This window comes from Vanacampus margaritifer, chromosome 12, assembly GCF_051991255.1.
Source record: "Vanacampus margaritifer isolate UIUO_Vmar chromosome 12, RoL_Vmar_1.0, whole genome shotgun sequence".
In the NCBI taxonomy this organism is placed as follows: domain Eukaryota; kingdom Metazoa; phylum Chordata; class Actinopteri; order Syngnathiformes; family Syngnathidae; genus Vanacampus; species Vanacampus margaritifer.
In genome coordinates, this window is record NC_135443.1 from 3,869,106 (window position 1) to 3,891,050 (window position 21,945).

General features: G+C 40.4%; 1 protein-coding gene across 2 annotated transcripts; it reads left to right on the plus strand.

Moving 5' to 3' along the window:
* Positions 1-757: 757 nt before the first annotated feature.
* On the plus strand, positions 758-21,336 carry rgs17 (regulator of G protein signaling 17). 2 transcript variants are annotated; one of them, XM_077582543.1, is made up of 6 exons: positions 758-916; positions 5,858-6,209; positions 9,069-9,199; positions 13,032-13,106; positions 13,171-13,423; positions 14,086-21,336. In XM_077582543.1, exons 2-6 carry the CDS (start codon positions 6,207-6,209, stop codon positions 14,272-14,274), a joined length of 651 nt encoding a protein of 216 aa, XP_077438669.1. In that variant the 5' UTR covers positions 758-916; positions 5,858-6,206; the 3' UTR covers positions 14,275-21,336. The 2 variants fall into 2 exon arrangements, with proteins under 2 accessions (XP_077438669.1, XP_077438670.1); XM_077582544.1 differs by having other exon boundaries at positions 13,192-13,423.
* Positions 21,337-21,945: the final 609 nt, after the last annotated feature.

Consider the following 21,945-nt stretch of genomic DNA (forward strand, 5'->3'; position numbering starts at 1 on the left):
AGTCGATTCGATAACAATCTCGAATTTGTTAGTAGGGTCCGATAAGATTAAAAATGCAATAATTTTCAAATATAATGATTTGATTCAGTTCGTCAAATCAAAACCGGTTTTGAGATTCTAATCCGTTTTTGTTGCACCCCTAATGTCACAGTGTGTGTGCGTTTGTCCTTTTGAAAAGTGGTTGATTTTAATTCATTTAAAGCACTTTGAGGTGCATTTAGGCACTGAACAAGTGAAGTTTGATTGGTTGATTGATTTTTGCATATCGAGACGTATCTTTAGACCATAAATATTGTTTGTATTGGTGATCGGGACAAAGCTGGCCTGCGAATAGCTCAAATTCGCGTGTAATTTACGCCCATTCTAAACAAACAAACAAACAAATAAATAAAATAATTAAATAAGTATCTAAATAGTTTGTTTTGTTTTTGTATAAATCTTGGGAGAGAAAAACGGGGATAATACTCCATAAGCATTTTTCACCCAAAAACATAAATCACTTGCTTTGGCTCTCAAATAAACAAAAACAAAAAAGACCAGAATAAAATTATATATATCGGGCGCCGAACCGCGAGTATGCGGGGTTCTACTAGATTGACGCGCCATTTGAATGTCATGGACTATTTAAAAGTCATTCGAACCAGCATCCCTCCTCTTTTAGTCCAAGGGTGCCGGGCCGAAACATCTTGGACGAGCCCTCATGATGATGGGCTGCAGAGCCAGAGAGCAGCGCGCATGCGCAGTGCATCCAGGGGCTCGGCGGCGTTCGGTGCTGAAGTGGGGCGGATGGACGGAAAAACGGCGGCGATGGACGTTCCGCGGCGAAATCCCCAATAACGATGCCTTCCGAGAGGCATCGGGACCCCGTCGTGTGCGCGCCCACCACCCTGGGACACTGACAGTCCGACACAAAGCGGTAAGACGACGCCTAATTCGGGCGCGCTCCGAATCGAGACACACACACACACACACACACACACCGGCGGCGGCGGAGGAGCTAGCTCGGCGGTTAGCATGGCAGCTAGCTCGCCCGATCAGCTCCCTCCGCCTCCTCCCGAAGATAGCGGCTCTCGTGCGGCTAGCGATGGTGCTGTCGCTCGGGTAGTTTCCGTGGCTGCCTCCCCCGACGGCTTTTGAACTCGGGTGGCGGCTGCGCTCGGATGGGCTCGCAGCAACCGCTAGCCAGAGCTAGTGGTAGTAGTTGTAGTTCCCCGCTGACAGCAGGTTCAAGGGAAAAGGGGCAAATGGGGGGCCTTGAGGCAGATGCAACATACTGTATCCAGCTAAAACACTTTTCTCGGGTAAAGAATCTCAATTTCTCAGCTCATTGGGTGACCAGATGAGAGCGTTGTGCCACCTCAATTCAGGTTCCAATCATACTTCCTGGTTCAACTCATCCACAGCTTTCTGCAATGTAATTGGGGGTTCTAGTATTCACAGCAATGCACCAAAAAGAATCTCTCTCAAAGTTGCAAAGTGACAACATTTCCAGAAAATGCTGAGGGTGTTTGGAATGGCCACTTCAACCTGAAGGCACAATTTTTTTTTGAAAGTGGGCCGATGGGGCTTGAAGAAATGTTGTATTTTACACAGAAAAAAAAAAAGCATTTGTGTAATATTGCCAATAGAAAATCTGGTCCTCTTCAAATTTAAGTGTAACGTAATTATTTCTCACCATATCTCCTGAATCCTTTCATTTCATCTGCTATTCTGAGAGCCCCATTTGTTGGTCAAGTTTCAATTAAAAATATACACCAATAAGTTCTCACGGTCAAAATTTCCAGTGGTTCTCCAAGCCGAAACGACGTAATTACCGTGACGCTTCAAACAGGGTTATTTACTCTAAAAACTCAACTTCAATCGTGCAAATAAAATAGAACTTTATTTGTAAAAAGAGCAATGATGGCAACAGAACAGGTCATGTGTTGCTTTAGTCGTCACTTTTTTCCTGAATTTATTTGGTACGAAGGATTTTAAACTAGGGATAGACCGATTATCGATGGATATCGGCATCTGCCTTTTTTAAAAATCTGCTGGCCGAAAAGATCATCTTAAAATTGGATAAACCTCAGGGAATTCTAATTATATTAAAATTTGCCGTTAATTTTCTTAGAGATGCTGATGTGCCTGGGAGCTCCTTGCACTTTTAGAAATGTGAGAAGTATCAAACAAAGATGTGTATTGTGTAAAACGAAAAGAAAAAACATCTTTGTTGAAAAAGTTGTTTAAAACACATGTTTAAAGGCATTTGAACAAAGTTAAGTATTGTCGTTTGTACTATTCAGAGCTTTGACACTTTCCCCCCCCCTTTATCATCTCCAAATATCAGTTGTTGTCCTTCTTAACTAATAATCGTATCGGCCCTGAAAAAACATACAGTTTTAGAGCCGTTTGAAGTACTCACTCCTTGTTTTTGAGAAAATTCCACAAAGATGGCAGCCACTTGTCATGTTGCTACTCAATGCTGTTTGGCATAACAATCACACGTTCAAGTCGTCCCTTGGTTTGCGATGGTAACGACGCAATGTTTCAGGTAGATGGAACGGTCTGCACAGTGGTGGAACAATACGTGGCTTAGCTACGTGTGGCATAACAATCACACACTCATGTTGTCAAAACTATCTATGACTTGCAAAGGTTTGCGGGTTCGAACAATTCCGACTGTCATAAAAAGAAAATCACTCTCACATTTGTGGCATAACAATCACGCCGTCAAAACAATCCCTCTCGTCCCTTGGTTTGCAAAGGTAACAACGCAATGTTTCAGGTAGACGGAACGGTCTGCACAGTGGTGGAACAATATGTGGCTTAGCTACGTGTGGCATAACAATCACACACTCATGTTGTCAAAACTATCTATGACTTGCAAAGGTTTGCGGGTTCGAACAATTCCGACTGTCATAAAAAGAAAATCACTCTCACATTTGTGGCATAACAATCACGCCGTCAAAACAATCCCTCTTGTCCCTTGGTTTGCGATGGTAATGACGCAATGTTTCAGGTAGACGGAACGGTCTGCACAGTGGTGGAACAATACGTGGCTTAGCTACGTGTGGCATAACAATCACACACTCATGTTGTCAAAACTATCTATGACTTGCAAAGGTTTGCGGGTTCGAACAATTCCGACTGTGTCATAAAAAGAAAATCACTCTCACATCTGTGGCATAACAATCACGCCGTCAAAACAATCCCTCTTGAAGCTCTGTGTTGTGTAAGGTAACCCAACCAAATATATTGCAAATTAATTATCATTTTAAGCTTTTGATACAATGAACTCGCAGTAGACGGGCGTACCTAAAGGTTTTCACCAACTTTTTCAAATCAGTTATTAATTTAGTTCATCCCCCAAGATCGAAACATGTTCAAATAAATCCTGTGTTCACTAAAAAGAAGAAGACAGAAACTTCCAGTTTCAGGGCCTCAAGCCTAAATTTGCTCAGCCGTACATTACAGTGTGAAACTTGATAGTTCCTGTCAGTCAAGCTTTTATTATTTTAGGAAGCATGTCACCCTAAAGCCTCTCCGCGGCCCATCTTCCTCTTGGGAGCTTTTGCCACGCATAAAAGAAAAGGCTTATTTTTGCCATTGTGGGCGATGCAAAAATCCTTGTTCATGGGCCGTTTCGCCGTACAAAGAAGACTTGTATTTTTTTGGTTTAATCTGGCGCCACAGGATATATTTGAAGTTCAGAAGGATTGGTTGTATGGTTGAAAAGAGTAATGAACCGAGTTGTTGTGTCATATGATGGCAGACTCTTCGCACACTCCTCCAGAAATAAGCACTTTGTGGACGCTAAGTCATAAAAGCCAACGCAAGAATAAGAAATCATGGAAAATATCTCCGCCAGGGTCAAATTGTCTCAAAACCTTGGCATTTTTCGTTTGAGTTATAGCGTCTGACTTTTTGTGCTTTGCGCTTTTTCATTTTCTTTACTATCATACCAACTGAGCGGTCCTCATTTTACAACTGTAAGACATACTGTACGTCGTTTCAAGGCTACTCGTGGCGCACCGTTAATTACTTATAATGCAATAGTGTAAGAATGTGTCAGCTGTGTGTGGGCTAACAATCATACACCCGTGTGCTTGAAACAGCCACTCCCAAAGCAATGCGTGGCATAACAATTACTCAAAATTGTGGCATAACAGCCCATGGCTGAAGCATTCCCACATATGTTATTGTGATTTTTATTTTCCACATTTTTTTTTATCAACTCCCACATAATACTTCCAATTTACACTGTTCAAATTTCAACTTGCTCCAAAAATTCACGCCTCGTCTGATTCCACGCCACTTACAGTATTGGCACAATTTAATGTTAAATTTCAACTTTACAACATTCATTTTCAATGGGAGAGGAATTGAACATTTTCAGCATCAGATGACACTTTTCAAAAGAAAAACGCAATATGTAATGCAATAGTGTAAAAATGTGTCAGCTGTGTGTGGCCTAACAATCATACACCCGTGTGCTTGAAACAGCCACTCCCAAAGCAATGCGTGGCATAACAATGACTCACAATTGTGGCATAACAATCTCATGCCCATGGCTGAAGCATTCCCACATATGTTATTGTGATTTTTATTTTCCACCAATTTTTTTTATTTTTGATCAACTCCCACATAATACTTCCAATTTACACTGTTCAAATTTCAAGCCTTGTCTGATTCCACACCACTTACAGTATTGGCACAATTTAATGTTAAATTTCAACTTTACAACATTCATTTTCAATGGGAGAGGAATTGAACATTTTCAGCATCAGATGACACTTTTCAAAAAAAAAACGCCGTTAGCCGTGAATTTGAACAAGTGGAGTTAGGTGCCTGACACCACGGAGAACCTGGGTTCAAACCCCCGCTTGGACCACATTTGAGTACATTTGATGGTTCGATACCAACTGACTATCAGATCAGGAAATGGATTATAATTTCTCTAAAATTATGAAATCCCACTTTAGACAGATTGCAGTTCAGGTTTTCTTTTTATTCATTTGTCATTTAATTACAATTTAAAATTTGTAATTTTAATTTAATTTAATTTAATTTACTTCATAAGCACATGCATTCAAATCTTAGCATTCAACTTTTCAGCATCCCCACTTAATTTCTGCAGAAATCGCACTTTGTCTACTTTCAATTCAGTTTCAATTCAAAAAATGTATTTCATTTTTTTAAAAGAAAAAGAAATGAAAGTGGGCAGAAAGAAGAAAAACTTCTAATATATGTTTCTAATCAACACACACAAAAAATAAAAGGAAAAAAAGTCAACACAAAATGAATGACAGCAGTCAAAACGCTTTCTGAGTAACAATAACTAACTTTGCATTATTGTTGTAATTCCACTTATGACTTATTGTTGCATGTTTACGCGACGCTCGTTTGGTAGAAAGAACACTCAGCCAAAATTTTTAGCAAATTGTTACGCAAGTTCACACCTCGAATTGACGTAGACAAACTGTAATTCATGAGTTGTTTGCATTTATTTTAGCCTAAGCCTACAGGACCAAAACATTTATAAATTTTTTTTTTTATTGCAGTTCAGATGAATTTAATCAAATTAAAATAATAATAATAATAATGTTTGTCAACTTTTTCCCCTCAGCCCTGCCGTCAAATCACCTTAGCAAACGATACCCATCAAGTGTGAACGTACTTTTTCTTTGTGCAAATCTATTCGGGACATCTTGGGTTTGCACAAACAAGCAGCCATGACAAAAGACGTTGTGCAACAGATTGGCCTAAATCTAGTCACAAGTCTCTCAATTATACTGTACACTGTTTGATTGCATTGTATGATAAGCCAATATTGCTTGTCAAATGTGCTCGGGCTCATGTGTTCCAACCCCCGCAGATGCTGTACTTTCGAGCGCACAAACGAGCCATTCGCTGACATCGGATTCGGAGCGAGCCCGGAGGGCGAGCAGGCGAGACAAACCCAAGAAGCAGTTTTGAACCCAGGGGAGATTTTGGTGAGCGTCTCGGGTCAGGGATGGTGAAACCACTAACTGCTGCTGCTGCTGCTGTTGGTAAAAAAAAAAAAGGAGCACCTGGCCTTGCCCCGAACCTCCCACCAGCGATCGAGGCAGCCCTTAGCCAATCTCAAACGCTGGCTGCGCTGAGCGGTTCCGCTAACGTCCGGCAACTGATTACCTCACGCCATGACCGCTTTGTCTGACCTGCTTTCAAGAACTCGCTAATTCATGGTAAGATGTGCTGTGAAAGCAGATTTCTTTGCTCCAAAACGATGATTGCAAGCTTTTCTGTATCTTTTAAAAAAATATTGATTTAGCTTTGCTAAGGGACTATTTGTTTTGTTTTTTATTTGTTAAATTGTAGGGCCCGGCCGATTAATCAGCCGCCGGTTATAATCGGCCGATGATCGCCCTTCAAACACCGGCCAATTATTAACTCATTCACTGCCATTGACGGCTATAGACGTCAAAAATTCATTTGAACTATTTCTATTGGTTAAACATTTTATCCCACTTTTGTTAACAAGAGTATGAAAACTGTTATATTAGAACCAATATAAAATTTGTGATTAATCGTGAGTTAACTAGTAAGGTCATGCGATTAATTACGATAAAAAATTGTAATCGCCTGACGCCCCTAATTTTTAATAATAAAAAAAAAAGATTATTAAACATTTAAAAATATATATTTATGTTTTAAAAAAAAAGAAGAAAAGATTATAAAAAATTTATCAGCCATCAGGCGATTACAATTTGTAATCTTAATTAATCGCATGACTTCCCTAGTTAACTCACGATTAATCACAAATTTTATATCTTTTCTAAATGTACAACAACAAAAAAAATTGTCATGTTTTTTAAATGATACTGTACATAGTGAATATTTGCACTGAAGCTTAAATTTGAAGAAAATGACGAGTTCAATGGAAAAATCACAATTTGGAGCTTTTCCTCAAATTGTTCAACGCTTGTTGTGGCTTGTTTGTTTTCGCGCTTCCTGAAGCAGCAGAAGCCGTCCACAAGTGTCACTTTCATGCTCCTGCTGCTGCGTTTGTATTTTCAGTATTTGCAAAAGCCGTCAATGCGGCCTCCGCTCTTCACAACAAAGCTGCGGCCCGTCGTCATTAGCATCTAGTGGGACCAGAATCTATATATATATATATTTTTTTTTTTCGTACCGGGGCTCGTTGCCTGGTTGCTGAATAACTGATGCACTTTCCAATGGTCAGGCGACTTGATTTGCATATCAGACAGCCGGTCGCCTTAGTTTCCCGTCCGTGGTATCTCCATATGCAGACCAGGTGGAGCGGGAAGGAGGAGACGAGATGCCCCGCGACAAATAGATTTTCCGGGCTCTCTCGCTGCTCTTTTTTTCACAACCGAGGTGTTAATGACCGCTTTAATATTAGCAGGTAGGCACTCTCTCTCTTTTTTAAATTTTTTTATTATTATTTTTTTTAAATCAACTGCAACTTTGATTCAATTGACCTCTGCTGTGAGATTCATGTCAGGACTTGTGATGTAACAGCCTGGAACTGTGAGAGGCTTTCCCAGGTCCGTTGAACTCGCTGCCAGCTGGCGCCGCCTCGCTCGCCGGGCGCTTAAGAAATCGAATGACAAGACCGCACTGTGCGTTTTTGTCTCAGGCCATTTAAATGACTTCTTCTTCTTCTTCGAGAGAGAGAGGCATTTTATTTCGATGAGCCGGCAGTACTCCGGCCAGTAAAGAAAGGCTGCGGTGTGATGTTGAAGTGTGTTTATCTCTCGTCTCCGCCGTCCAACACAAGGCCTCGCTCACGTCCGCCTTCAAAGCATGTGAAATGTCTTGGGGAAGCCCCGGGCCACCACGGCAGAGCTCCAGCGCGTCTACAAGGTGGAACGCAGAGTGCGTCCTTGAACGTTGCATTGAAACGACCTCCAGGGGGTTTTCTCCTAGGAAATCACGTTTTAAGTAGTGATAGACCGATACGTTTTTTTTTTAACATGTAGATTATTAGCAAGCAAGGAGGCCGATAACCGATATTTGGAGCCGATTTTTTTTTACTAGTAAAATAAAAAATATTAGCATCAAAATAAAAAAATAAAAATCAACATGTTTAATTTTTTTTAAACATACCATAAATAGACAGCTTTGTTTTAAAAATTCTAACAAAAAAAGTAAATATTTTTCTATCCAACCGACATTTGGAGCCGATATTCTTTAGTAGTAAAATAAAAAATATTAGCATCAAATAAAAAAATAAAAAATCAACATGTTTATTTTTTTTTTAAACATACAGTAAATAGACAGCTTTGTTTTAAAATTCTAACAAAAAAAGTAAATATTTTTCTATCCAACCGATATTTGGAGCCGATATTCTTTAGTAGTAAAATAAAAAATATTAGCATCAAATAAAAAAAATAAAAATAATTTTTTTTAAACATACAGCAAATAGACAGCTTTGTTTTAAAATTCTAACAAAAAAGTAAATATTTTTCTATAGTTTTACAAAATTTTAACATAACTGAAACACTTATTTTTGTTGTAATTTTAGCAAAAGCAAAAAAGCAGCATCTCTTATGAAGTTAAGTGAAATTTAAATAAATAAATACATAAAACGTCCCGTGCAATGAATCCAGTTTTAAATTGAGCTCTGAAGCTCGTATCGCTCGCAAATTTTGCCTTTTTTTTTCCCCCTGAGATTCTAATCTTTCTTTTTGGTAGATTCCATGTTTTTATGGCAATAGAACAGAATATTCTGTAGGCTTTGCAAAGTCCAGTAAACCAGTTGGGAGCGAAGGGGGCTGCTTCAGTGAAAATGGCTGCGAGTGAATGAGTTAATTGTGGCATTAAATAAATAACTGTTTGTTGGGTTTATTAGATTAAAATCGATTAAAATCGTAATCGTCCTGAATGACTGGGGGGAATTATTATTATTTTTTTTTGGCCATATTGCCCTAACCCTAATTAACATGAAGTCATATTCTGAGACACAGGTGCGAGATCATGTACCAATCATACAACAATTTCTTGTTATTGAAGTTTTTGCTGTGTAATCAATGCCAATTGTGAACTTTCCCCCAGTAAAAGTTGTTTTGTTTGTGCCAAAGCCCCGGAGTGTGAGTGGAGTGGAGATGAGAAAAAGGCAGGCGGCGCACATCGAGGCCCCCCCGCAGGTCCCCGGACAGCCCCGACCCAACACCTGCTGCCTCTGCTGGTGCGGCTGCTGCAAGTGTCTCTGGTACGTCCGCTGCTTCGTCATCCGTGCTAGACAAAGACGCAAGGTTGTCTTTTTCCCCCCCCACAACAAACACATTTAAACGTGTTTTCAAAGTATCTCTGGGACACATGATAGACAAGCAACTATTTTAAGTTTTTAAGTTTGTTGGGGATAATCGGTCTTTCCCTAGAATCGAAAAGGGAAATCCATTCGATATTGATTATTCTATTTATTTTTTTAACCCAGCCCTACCAAATTGTGAAAAAGTGTGACTTAGTCTCAAAAATATGGTAAATAGTAGTGGTGAGCATCTTTGAATGTCTCACGATTTGTTTCCGATTTTTGGGTCTGCGATTCGATTCAGAATCGATGTTTGATTAGGAACGATTTTTGATTCAAAATGATTTGATTGAGAATGATTTTTGCTTCAATCTATAGAGGAATTGTAATGATCTACTCCATTCTGACTCGCTAATGCTAATTAGCGCGGCACTCTTATCACTCAAAAGAACGTCTCCACGCTACAAAAAAAACCTACTTTTATTGGAATAACTTGATTGTGACTTTTTCCTTCTACTCTCTAACGTGGCTACAACTTAACAGTGTATTAGACCGCGTGGAACCACACTGCCCCTCAGTGGCCAAACCGGGTACAACATGAACAGCACTCCCAATAAAGACACACACAGACAAAGGCAAGACTGTATAAAATAATTAAAATAAAATCGATTCTGAATCATACTAAATGAGAATCGCGATTCGTATGAGATTCTATTTTTTGGGCACACCCCTAGTAAATAGCGTTGGCTGTGTATCCCCACTTAGACCCGCCTCATCGGGTTGCCCCTTGGCGAGGAGCTAAGCGATGCCAATAAGCACCATGCAGCTCCCGCAGCCGCATCACTCGGGCCAACAAGGCAGTTGAATGAACGTCGGTTGTGTGCCCGTGAATGGTGAATGCGTTGCCTCTGTCGCAGCACTCCATCTGAAGAGGTGGCAGGCTGGCAGCTTGTCACGCCTGGAAGGAGTCGCCCGAAAAGCAAGCGTTTCAATCACTTCCATGCGGATCGCTTTGGCTTCTCTCTCTCTCTCTCTCTCTTTGTGCTGATGGTTCAAAAAATAATCATTTCTGTCGATTGATCAAATCTGGCTTTGCCCGTCCTCGCTCATCCCCTCTAACCCGGCCCTCACCCGCCATCATACAATAGCCTTCTATTTCCATCCTCTCATCACATGCAAAACAGCTGTGAAGAACAGCCTGTATATTTAGCCGTATCGTGAGGGCGCCCGGGGGCTGCGGGCCCGCTTACCCTATTAGAGGCAGCACAATGGGGACTTTGACAAGAGCCGGCGAGAGGAAGCAGAGATCCTCCACGGTGGGACAAAAATAGACGGCGCACTGTCTGTTGCATTATGGACCGGGGCGAGTGTGACAGAGACGCGGGGGACGGACGCAGGGAGGCTGTTAGATATTATTAACATTTAAATTCTTTATTTTCATATATTAACCATTGTTATACATTATTAACATCTTAATTCTTTATATTAACCATGTTGAAAGGTTTTATAGACGTGTAAAGCAAGTAGTGTTGAACTCAGTATAATTTGACCTTAAGCTGGGACATATTATTTGGTCTAGAAGTTCCTTCTCTGTGGGAAAACACATTTGGTCCTTGAGAACAGAATCTGTTTCGAACACGCACCCCTGACTCTGTTTTCGCCATCGCTCATGGAAAAGTACCCAGAGAGTATGTTTTGTCTACAAATGAAAGAGAGGCGGTCGGTTTTAACTATAAGAAGCCATTTTACCTGCGGAAGAGACACATTCGGCGCTCTGAATTCCACCTGTTAAGTGATGAATTGGAGTCTGTTACGATGTCCAGAGATCCCTGTTAGATTAAAATCATTTTTGCAAAGGTGTTTTTTCTTACATTAAATCTGTCTTCAAGTTTTGGAACGCGCAAAGAGGACAAATAATTTTAGTCCTCTTTCAAGGCTCGGGCTAGCATGTGTGTTTAGCGCGTTGACAGGAGGCCATTGTTCGCTGGATGTGTGGCAATGTTGACTGTAGATTGTCTTGCTCACTTGAGCCTCACTCGCATCTTTCCCGGCTTGAATAATAGCTGAGTTGATACAAATCAAGAATTATATCACAAACATGTTTTTGTTTTTTTTATGTTGTGGGAAAGTGTTGGCAGCGTTTGTGTTTCCTTTTCTTAGATGATGAACAAACAAATTATTATTTCTGCCAAAAGAGTTGCCTCTCTCCGTTCATGTCACGCGGAAGTTCATCACATAGACACAAAATGTTAAAAAAAAATAAAGGAGAGATTGGGATCAGATGAGGATATTTCTATTTGAAATATATATTATTTATTAATATATTATTATAATATTAATATATTATATTTATTTTTTGAAATATATTTTGTAAAATAAATAGACAAATATACCATGGAGCGCTCTATAAATGTCAGCAGGATAGTTCTTTGTCTCCCCCCCCCCTTTTTTTTTTTTTTGTTAAACTAGCATGAAATGTAAGTCTGAATGCTAGCATTGTGCGCTAGCGTTCATGGCAAGCAAGAAATAATGCCAGCGTTGTTTTGCCTCGATCACAAGCTAACGGACTGACTTGGCTCTGCATATTTGCAGAACTATATGTGCGGGAACTTTGGTCATTGGTGTATTTCTCCTAATGGCATGAAAACAACGCTGGAAAAAAAATACTAATAATAATTTTTTCCACTCAAAGAAACTTATTCTCGTATTTGGGAAAAATTGTGATTCATTGTTGTGAAATTCATCCATCCATCCATTTTCTTGGCCGCTTTTCCTCACTAGGGTCGCGGGGGTGCTGGAGCCTATCCCAGCTGGCTTCGGGCAGTAGGCGGGGTACACCCTGAACTGGTTGCTGTTGTGAAATTACAACGTTATATTCTTAAAGTGACTTTTCCCAATGGAATTTTATTTTCGTAAGACTAAGACTCCCCCCCCCACAATAAATCATCTAATTTCATAGACTATAATTTTGTAACACCGCATTTTTATATTGTATGTCTATTCTTCTAAGATTAAAACTTTTCAGAATAATACTTGACTCAACTTTTTTGTTTTACTTTTGAAAGATATAACTTTATTTTGCTGACTGACTTCATTTCGAAAAATAATTTTACCCTCATCTATATACCACTTTTTTCGTAAAATGAACCATTTTGACACCTTTATATTTCCTGTAACATTGTGCCATTCATTTTCGTGAAGTAAAATACAGTGTCATTATAATAGTTTGAGTATTTGTCATCTTTTTCATTTTAAATTATTATTATTTTCAAATTAAGTCTTCATTCGTAGACTGGTGATTAACTCATTCAAAACATGGAACCAAAAGAAAGATTAGTCTCTTCTTTCATCAGGGAAAAAAGTGTATATATATATATATATATATATATATTTGTATATGTTTTCGTTTTGCAGTACAGCTAAATTTCATCATTATTCACAAATCTGTTTAAAACAGTGAGGAAAAGAGCTTTTTTGCAACATGGCCCTGGTTGATCTCTTATACTCTGCTGCCACCTGCTGGCCGTTTTTTTGTAATAACGACCGTTGCTTTAAGCGACCTCTTCATGCCAGAATCTGTATCAAAGCCTTCTGTATGCTCTAGCATAATTTTTTATTTTATTTTTTTTTAAACGTATAAATATGTTTTTGGGGCCCATGGCAATATTTAAAATGGAATTTTTTTGGAGTTAATTCAGTTTTTTTTAATCTTGACTCAGTAGTCAAATCCCTCGTCTTGCTCACTCCGGGGACACTTCCGTAAGTAAAATCCGGCCTCTTGCCTCCCGTGCAGGAGTGAAGACAGGCTGGAGAGAAGCGAATTCCAGACCTGCACCAAGATGGACAGTATTGAAGCTGCAGAAGAACAGTAAGTCCTCAGCCCCGTCTGCCTTGGCTTGGCATCGTCACCACGACGTCGTCTTGATCTCTAGCGTGTCCCGCCGCCGCCGCAGACACCCCAGCCTGGACGAGGCGCTGTCGTGGTCTCGGAGCTTCGAGATGATGCTGCGCTCGCTGGAGGGACGGGAGATTTTCCGGGAGTTCCTGAGGTCGGAGTACAGCGAGGACAACCTCCTCTTTTGGTTGGCCTGCGACGAGCTGAAGACGGAGACGGATTCCTCGGTGGTGGACGAGAAGGCCAGGATCATATACGAAGACTACGTGTCCATACTGTCGCCGAAAGAGGTTTGGAATTGGGTTTCTTTTTTGTTAAAGGCTGAGAGTCGCTGCTTTGGATTAGGGCCCGACCGATATGCGTTTTTTTTAGGCCGATATCGATTTTTGGCAGAAAAAAATAAAGATAATATACAATGCATAAATCTTTCACACCGTCGGAAACTTCGGTTTTCTTCAATATTGTTTTAACTCCTTCAGACTCGCATTTTTTTCTGCTGTGTAATTTTTATTTTATTTTTTTAATAAATTTTTACTGATTTTGACTCTTTTTCCACATAAAAAAAATGTGGGGTTATTTCGTGTTTTTATTTGTTATAGTGGACGCCTAGCTTATATGTAACATTTTTAACACAAACATTATGCAAATCAACTTGCCATTGTGATTGGTTAGCTCGGATCCAAATCCAATCATGAACCAGAAGTGTTTTTTTTGTTTAGTCACGTAAATATGTCATGTGCACTGCAATCATCTCTGGGTCCGAAAGGGAAAATAATCGGCCATTTTGCCCAATTGGCCGATTGTTTTGGCCAATAATCGACCGATTATAATCGGCGGCCGATTAATCGGTCAGGCCCTACTTTGGATGTTTACCGGGCTTAATCCTCGCGGTAAAAGTTTCTTCCCCAACCGCCCTGTCAGCCATTTCCTTTTTCCCCATTCACGGCTCCAGGTGAGTCTGGACTCGCGGGTGCGAGAGGGCATCAACCAGAGCCTGGCAGAGCCCAGCAGCCTGATGTACGAGGAGGCGCAGCTCCAAATCTACACGCTGATGCACCGAGACTCCTTCCCCCGCTTCCTCAACTCCACCGTTTACAGAGACCTCCTCGCCAACAGGAGGCGCACCTGCCTCGAAACCTAAAAACCCGCGAGCCCACCTTACCCTTGACCAAGCCTCCATCGAGACGACTACGTCAACTATGGTGCCAGAAGTCCGGTTTGGAAAAACAAACTCTTTCTTGATTGCAAAAAGACTGAATGACATCCGAGATAGCTGGTTATTGTTGTTATTTATATTTTTCAAGCAATTTCTAGCCGGTGACATGAGTTTGCTGGTTGCTTTTAGGTCAAATTTGACGAGGCCGCCTTCGCCGGCTGCTGATTGTTTTCGCGAGTGCCGATGTCTCGATGGTCACGTTAGACTGTGGACTCCTCAGGACCAGGAAGTAAGACAGAGAACACGAGCGAGAGAATGGGCACGCCAACTATTCCTGTACTGTAATAATGACACCTCACTTTTCATTTCGAACCCATTTTTTCCCCCCTCATATCATTCTGAGCTGATGAGAAGAAGGCTGTCTCACGCCGACGACTGCAACCATTTTTATTTTTCCGGGTAGGGAAAACAAACATTTTTATTCGAGGGGAAGCGTCCACGTTGCAAAAAAGCAGCACCCGTCCGTATTTGAATCCATCCATCCCATCCCAGCACTTTCCTTCTTTACGTGGGAGAAGTAAGGGCTAGACTTGTGGTTGGGCAGCTACATGTAACTCAACAATGCCTTCACACGCGTTTTGAAAAGACAACGAGAAAAAAAAAAAATTGCAGCACGAGCGGCGCTGCTGTCGGTCCCCCGCCCCGCATCAAGCAACCCGACCATCCCTTTCTTTTGCCCCTCCTCCTGCTTCCCATCCGTACCCTCATAGCCTGACAAGCACAGGTCAAAAGAAATAATAAAAATGATAACACAGCGCTAGTCGTCGTCTATATTCAGGCACTTGACGTGGTTGGGATCACGACCCCCCCAGCCTTTTTTTTTTCTGAGAGGTGAAGCGGGTGCCAAACATGATGTCAACGGCGCTAAGGAGGAAAGAACTCGTTTTAGCCAGCAGACTTTTAAGTTAGCCACAACGCTAACACTTCCCCGTGGGCGCTAGAGCCGCTAGCTAGGTTAGCATGCCTTTGCGCTACACACACACACACACGCTCTTTGGTCTACTTTTCTAAAAAAAAAAAAAAAAAAAGAAGAAGAGAAAGAAAAAGAAAAGACAGGAAAAAAACATTCTGACTTTGAACGCATGATAATGTGTCGCTTTAAAGAATTTAGAGAAAATGGAGGGGCGGGGTCTTGCCAAATGTCCCGGTAACTAAATTTTTTTCTGCCCGCCCAGCCTGTTGATATGCAGTAGAAAGTGCATGACTGAAGTATTATGCTGTTTTTTTTGGTTTGTTTGTTGTTGAATTATCTCAGATTATATTGACGATAGATGATGAAATATCTATCAGGTCATAAATTGTTAGCGGAAACTGTGCCACTACTTGTTGCTACACGGGAGGACTCGATGTTGCCACCCATGTATCGAACCACCTGATGTTGACGTGCCAAGTTTCAGAGCCATTGTAAGAGCAGGCTAGCAAAAAAAAAAAAAAAGTGCAATTGGATGTACTGTCTTTAGCCTAGTTAGCAACTGTATCGCTATCTTGCTACGCTAGATTTTAAACCGCTGAAAGGACTCAAAATTCGGGAAATTGCCTTCATCCACGCCGGGGAAAATTGATCACATTTTTGAAATATTAGTCATGGGACAGGAGAATCGCTGTTTGAATGTTCTGAACTCCTACTTCCATGACTATTGAGCAGAGTCCTGAGTGGCCGTAGCTGACGTCACATTGTTATCGTTCACCTTCTTTAATTCCGCAGCGCCCGAACCCTCAGTGCACGGATTGTTCAAACTCAAAATACATTTCCTACTTGATGAATTGCTTTGGAACCTCCAAAAGTGGAACAATTTGGAGCTCAACCTTTTCACAATATTGAAAATGATGCCTCAAAAGTCAGCGAAGAATGACGAAGAATAGGTGCAATTTTTTTTTTAATTACAACAAAGGATTTTTCTATACCGTGCTCGCTCCACCAATGCCCAGATAAGTACAAAGATTTTTTAATTCCCTTCGGTGTGGAGGGTTCGACGCCGTGCGCGAGCTTGACACAGAGGCTGCAGTTAAGCTTTAGGCCAGAGGTGGCAGTCATGAGTAAAAAAGTGACAAAATCCACAATGTTAAAAGAAACCCCGATTGTAATGACAAGTTGCTACATATTATTTATTTGGTTGTTACTGACATAACTATGAGATTCATTTTTTTTAAAAAATAATTTCCAGTTGAATACATTTTGTATAAACTTTATTTGGACGTACGCCGCCAATGTGATTGACGTCGTATTTAGAGCGTCGTGACGTGGAACGGCGAGCAATTTGAAACGTCTATAAAGAAAGCAAGTTAAGCCTCGTAGCGTTCCTAAAGAAACAACATGCGATCGGGAGAGTCAGCCCGACCCCCCCCTCAAGAGTTTTGATCGTCCCTTTAGGAACGCGACGGAGGCTCACCTTGCTTTCTTTAGAGGCGTTTCACAAAACTGAACCTCATACTTATGCTAATAACCAAATAAATAATATAGAGCAAACTTGTCATTACAGTCGGAGGTTCCTTTGAAATTTGAGATGATAGCACCAAGTGTGTTTTGCTTTTTCTTGAGTTTTTTCTTTTTGGCAGACTTTGGCTGCCGGTATCGGCCTGTTGCTGCGCAGCCATCAAAGGGTGAGTAGTTTTTTACTTTATTCTGGTTGGATTTTACACCCAAACAAACGTCTCTTGTATGGCAGTTAGCAATTCTTCATTCTTAAATCGTACCCTGAAGATTTTTGAGCATGGAAGAAATGACATTATTTGGAAATTGTTTTTGAGGGATTGAGTTCTGCTTTTGGAGGTTCCGATGTACATTCGAACAATCTGCCGAGTCAATAGAAGCATTGTTTTTGAGAAAAAAAACGTTTTTTTTTTTCTAATCCAGATTCAAATGAAAACAAAGGCCTCCTTATGGCCTACTAGTTCCTCTAAAGAACTCGAACATATTTAACCTTTGGCAATACATGCAGGCGGCCACATTGGTGACATTTTGCTTGGCTGTGGATGCATGCGCCCAGTTGAATCATAATATTAACTTTTTCTTCTTTTTTTTTCATATTTAGGAGAAAAAAAACGTGCGCCGTCTTTTAAACGCGAGAATGTTTCACCACTAAGTCGAACATCCTGGTGCAATTAAAATCGAGTTTACATTTTTAAATACACAGTGAGTTCATCATGCGCTCGTTGGTGGCCGTGTTGAAAGCATTTGGGAGACGAGCCGGGAGGTTCGAGACTTGGGAGAGTTGTACCGGGAGCGCGGCGTGTCCGCCGGTGTCCTTCATGCCCCGCCCCCCCCCCAAACCCGTTGAATTTATTGTGACTTTTACACGGCCAAGGCGCTTGTTTTGTGTTGGATAACTGTGGATTTTACAAGCAATGAACATGTGAAGCAACGCGACGGCGGCGCTCGGCCGTTTCCACTTGGTTTAAAAAAAAAAAAAAAAAACATTTTAAATGACGGGAAGGAGAAGGTTTGCGAAGCTTTGGCCTTACTGACACATTCTGATTTTAATTTCTCCTTTGATGAAAACAAACAAGGGTCTCTGTAGGCTTTTCACTACCTCTCATGTTGCTTAATTTATTTCACATCTTAGTTGTCTATTTTTTTTTTGTAGATCTACTTGAAGCCTAACACTGTAAAACTACAACACGTGCACAGACAAAATTGTAAACGAACGGCGACGTGTGGGAAACGGGGGGTGCGTTCAAGAGAGCTTAGCCTAGACATGATTTTGTTGTTGCTGTCGTTTATTTGTCTGTTATGTTTTGATTTTGAAGTAGAACTTTTACATCTCTATAAATAATTCAGGAAACCACTGTGTAAGGGCTAATCCCATTTTTGCCTATGCAAATGCGTTGCTGGGAAAGGGCGAGGTTCCACCCGCACCCGTTAAAAGATGGACCATGGTTTACATTGCCCTTTGCTGAAGTCCTTCAATCTCTCTCAGCAAAAATGTATGCTTATTATTTTATTTTATATTTTACATATATATATATATATATATATATATATACACACGCACACATATATACATACACAAGTAATATACAGAGAAAATAGTTTATGACTTCGTGATGATACAAAAACAAATAAATGTTGTCTGGACATGTGGCCGTGTGCTGACGTCTTGCGAAGAAAAGTAGCTAGCCTTGTGTCCGATTTACGAACTGAGGGGCAGTGTTGGGCAGTAACTAGTTACTAGTAACACGTTACTGTAACTTAGTTACTTTTTTACAATAACTAATACTCTAACGCATTACTTTCTTAAATACAGTAACTCAGTTACAGTTACAATATGGTGCGTTAGTCAGTTACTTCATAAATTATTTCATTTAATAATTTAATTGTCTGACACTAAGCGGTTCACGCATTACTTAGCAGTAATAACGCATTACTTTTTTGTTAAGGTAATCATCGGAGTAATTGAGTTACTTTTAAAATGAAGTAACTAGTTGCTATTTTTTAGGAACGAGCACAACACTGCCGAGGGGTTTTATTTGTAAAAACAAAGCAAAAAAAATGAAACTGTTTAGTAACCATCCCTCGCCCGCCTTTTTGTCATTTTTACATCCACGAAAGGTTTGATGGGCTGAAACGTGCTAATAACAAGCTTGTAAAAATCAACCTGTGAACTTTTGATTTTGTGTTTGTCTTTGAAAAAATTCAAACGTCTCGTTTTTTTTTGTGGCCATATATCCTCGCCAACAATCACTGTGTCGACGCAGTAGCGTTGCTGAGGGAGCGCATCCGTCGGAAGTGTGATTATTTTTTTCTGTTTTTGTTCCGATAAATCCCCAAAATGCATCGACGACAGAGATCGGTCACATAGCTAGTTTGAGCCACTTTTTAAAAAAAAACATTTGCGATGAGGTTCGATTTTGGGCTTTACCGACGTCAGAGATTTCTCTGGCAGGTTTTATGGATTATCACCAAATTGTATATGGTGCCTCGTTTTTGTTTTCCCGAGAAATCCTCAAAATCCGTCACTTTTATTTCTCGTGCTCTCACTTCCTCTCTCGGCGACATGCACTACCACCATTCGCAGGCAGAGCGGCGACATTCCTCCGCCGTTACAGTTTTGACGTCCTGGCTTGGCTGGTGTGCGACAAACGGATTTTAGGCGATCACTTTGCTCTTTATTGATTTCGATGCCTAAGCCTCAAGGTCAAGAGATGATGGAAAAAGCGCAGGCGGAAATTGGGAATTTAAACATTTAACTGACAGGAAGGATTTTTTTTTCTATTGAGCATGCTTTTTGCTAAATAAATGAAATAATTCAGTTATTTGCTACAAACGATACTGTATGAGTATGTATTCAAGTACTGCAGTATGCAGACAAAAAAAAAAAAACTCTTTTGAGGGGTTCATATTTTTCTCACGAGCATACTTGATTCTTTAGTGTCACATGATAACAATGAGCCTCTTTGTGCGAAGGTCAACGATTGGTCCGTTAGCATGAGTTTGTCCAGTGGTTGCACGACGAAGTCAACGATCACAAATTTCTTGAACGGTGTTGGACCGACAACATCAGAACGACAAACTGGATCATATTTGATATATATATAAAGACGTCTATAACAAAGTTAAAGACCGACTTCTTTACAATCTTTAACAAATTCAGACTGCAAGCAACTTCAAACACCCTCTTGCAGAAAATGCTGACTTCCTCCCAACCATTTAAACAAAAACGGTGACTTTTCAGTGGCTTTAGCGTGATGTCGTACTTTAATCTCGTTCTAGTTTTTGGTATTTCAGGAAGCGAAAGGGCAGCCAGTTAACGTTTGGTAAAACGCAGAGGTGGCAAATCCAGGTCCAGAAAGAAAAAACCCTGCCAGTTTGGCGTTAGCCCCAGGTGATAGCTAGCTAGGTCCCTAACTAGCTCCCATGGTGCTCGTTTACCTGCTAGCAAGCCAGCTAGCTAGCATCAATGGCTAAAGCCAAACTGCGGCAGGGGTTTTTACTTTCTGGACCTGGCTTTGCTAGATCCCTAGCTAGCTCCCATGGTGCTCGTTTACCTGCTAGGAAGCTAGCTAGCTAGCTAGCATTAATGGCTAAAGCCAAACTGTGGCAGGGTTTTTACTTTCTCAACCTGGATTTGCTAGCTAACTAGGTCCCTAGCTAGCTCCCATGATGCTTGTTTACCTGTTAGGGGGCTAGCCAGCTAGCATCAATGGCTAAAGCCAAACTGTGGCAGGGTTTTTACTTTCTGGACCTGGATTTGCGACCTCTGATACGTCTTGCGTTGTGATCGGAAGAAATCCGACCGACGACCGAGCCTTGCTGAGCACTTGCTGTCCAAAAGCGCCGCGAGATGCAGGAAGCCCTCAAGTGTAGCATCCAGCGCGTCCGAACGTTGTCGCGGACCCGCGGTCTCATCTCGCTGTGTAAATGCGTACCTCAAGAAAGTGTTGGCAAATGTGTACATTGTGACAGACTTTTGATAATTAATGGTGTTGCTTTCGGCAAGCTTTGCATGACGGTTCAAATCGGATGTAACAAAACAACAGTACTTTTGCATCTACGTGTCCATTTCAAAAAAAAAAAATTATGTTTTTTTTGTTTTGTTTTGTTAGTAAATTCAAACACATTTAAATGATGAAAAAATGTGCCAAAAATGTTCCTTTCATTTCAAACAAGTGTTTGTCATTTTTCTAGGCGATCACGTCTAATGGTGGTTAATTACGGACATATAAGAGCTATTATGTCACTACTGAAATTGTAACTTTTGTCGCCTGCAACAAAAAAAACAACAACAATGTTCACCATGATTATTCTGCTGTTCATTTCTCATAAAAAAAATGGGGCTTCTCTCTCATTTCTCTGAAAAGGCATGAGAGGCCCCCCAGCGAGTCTCGCCTGCTGTGTGAAAGCCGTGGTCCATTTTGATCTGCGGTTCTCGCTCTTGTCTTTGTTTACACAAAAAAACACACACACCATCTTTGCGTTACGACAAAAGGCCAATCTGTTGTAACTGCCCTTGAATATCTTGTCATTTGCATAGTGCTGCTAGAGAGTGTAACAACTTACAATAAACACTTATTAGATTTTTTTCACAAATGTCATGGTGTCTTTTCTTGTGTTTGAGAAATTGTGTGATGCAGCGCGTGCAAGATTTGTTTCGTTTTTTTGTTTGATCTTGTTGTTCTATCTATGGATAATTTGTCAGCTACTGTCCAACGGAAATAGAAATCTCGACATTTTGTCAGGTATTTTGTTATCAAAAAAGCTTGCAGCAAAATATTATTTTTTAATCTGTTTATAAGAAAGTTAATGCAATGCTTTTGTCTTAGTTCAAATTGTAAACAAAATCTAATTTTAAAGGTAAAAAGTCCACAAGAAAAAGTGAATCGTCGATCGAAAAATTCTGAGAAATGAATATGATTAAAATAATCTTTAAAAAATAATCGTGATATAACAAGTGGAAGTTTTTAAAAGATTAAAGTTCTGTAAAACGTCTTATGTTACATAAAATTGTTTTGTTAGAAAAGTCCAACTGAAGTCGAGTGGGAGAAAAAAAAGAGTCATTTTGCAACAAGAACAAGTCATATTTTTATGAGAGTCGTATTCTTTTTTTTAAAAATACATTTAAAGAAGAACCTAATAACCCCCCACCCCCCTTGAGTGCA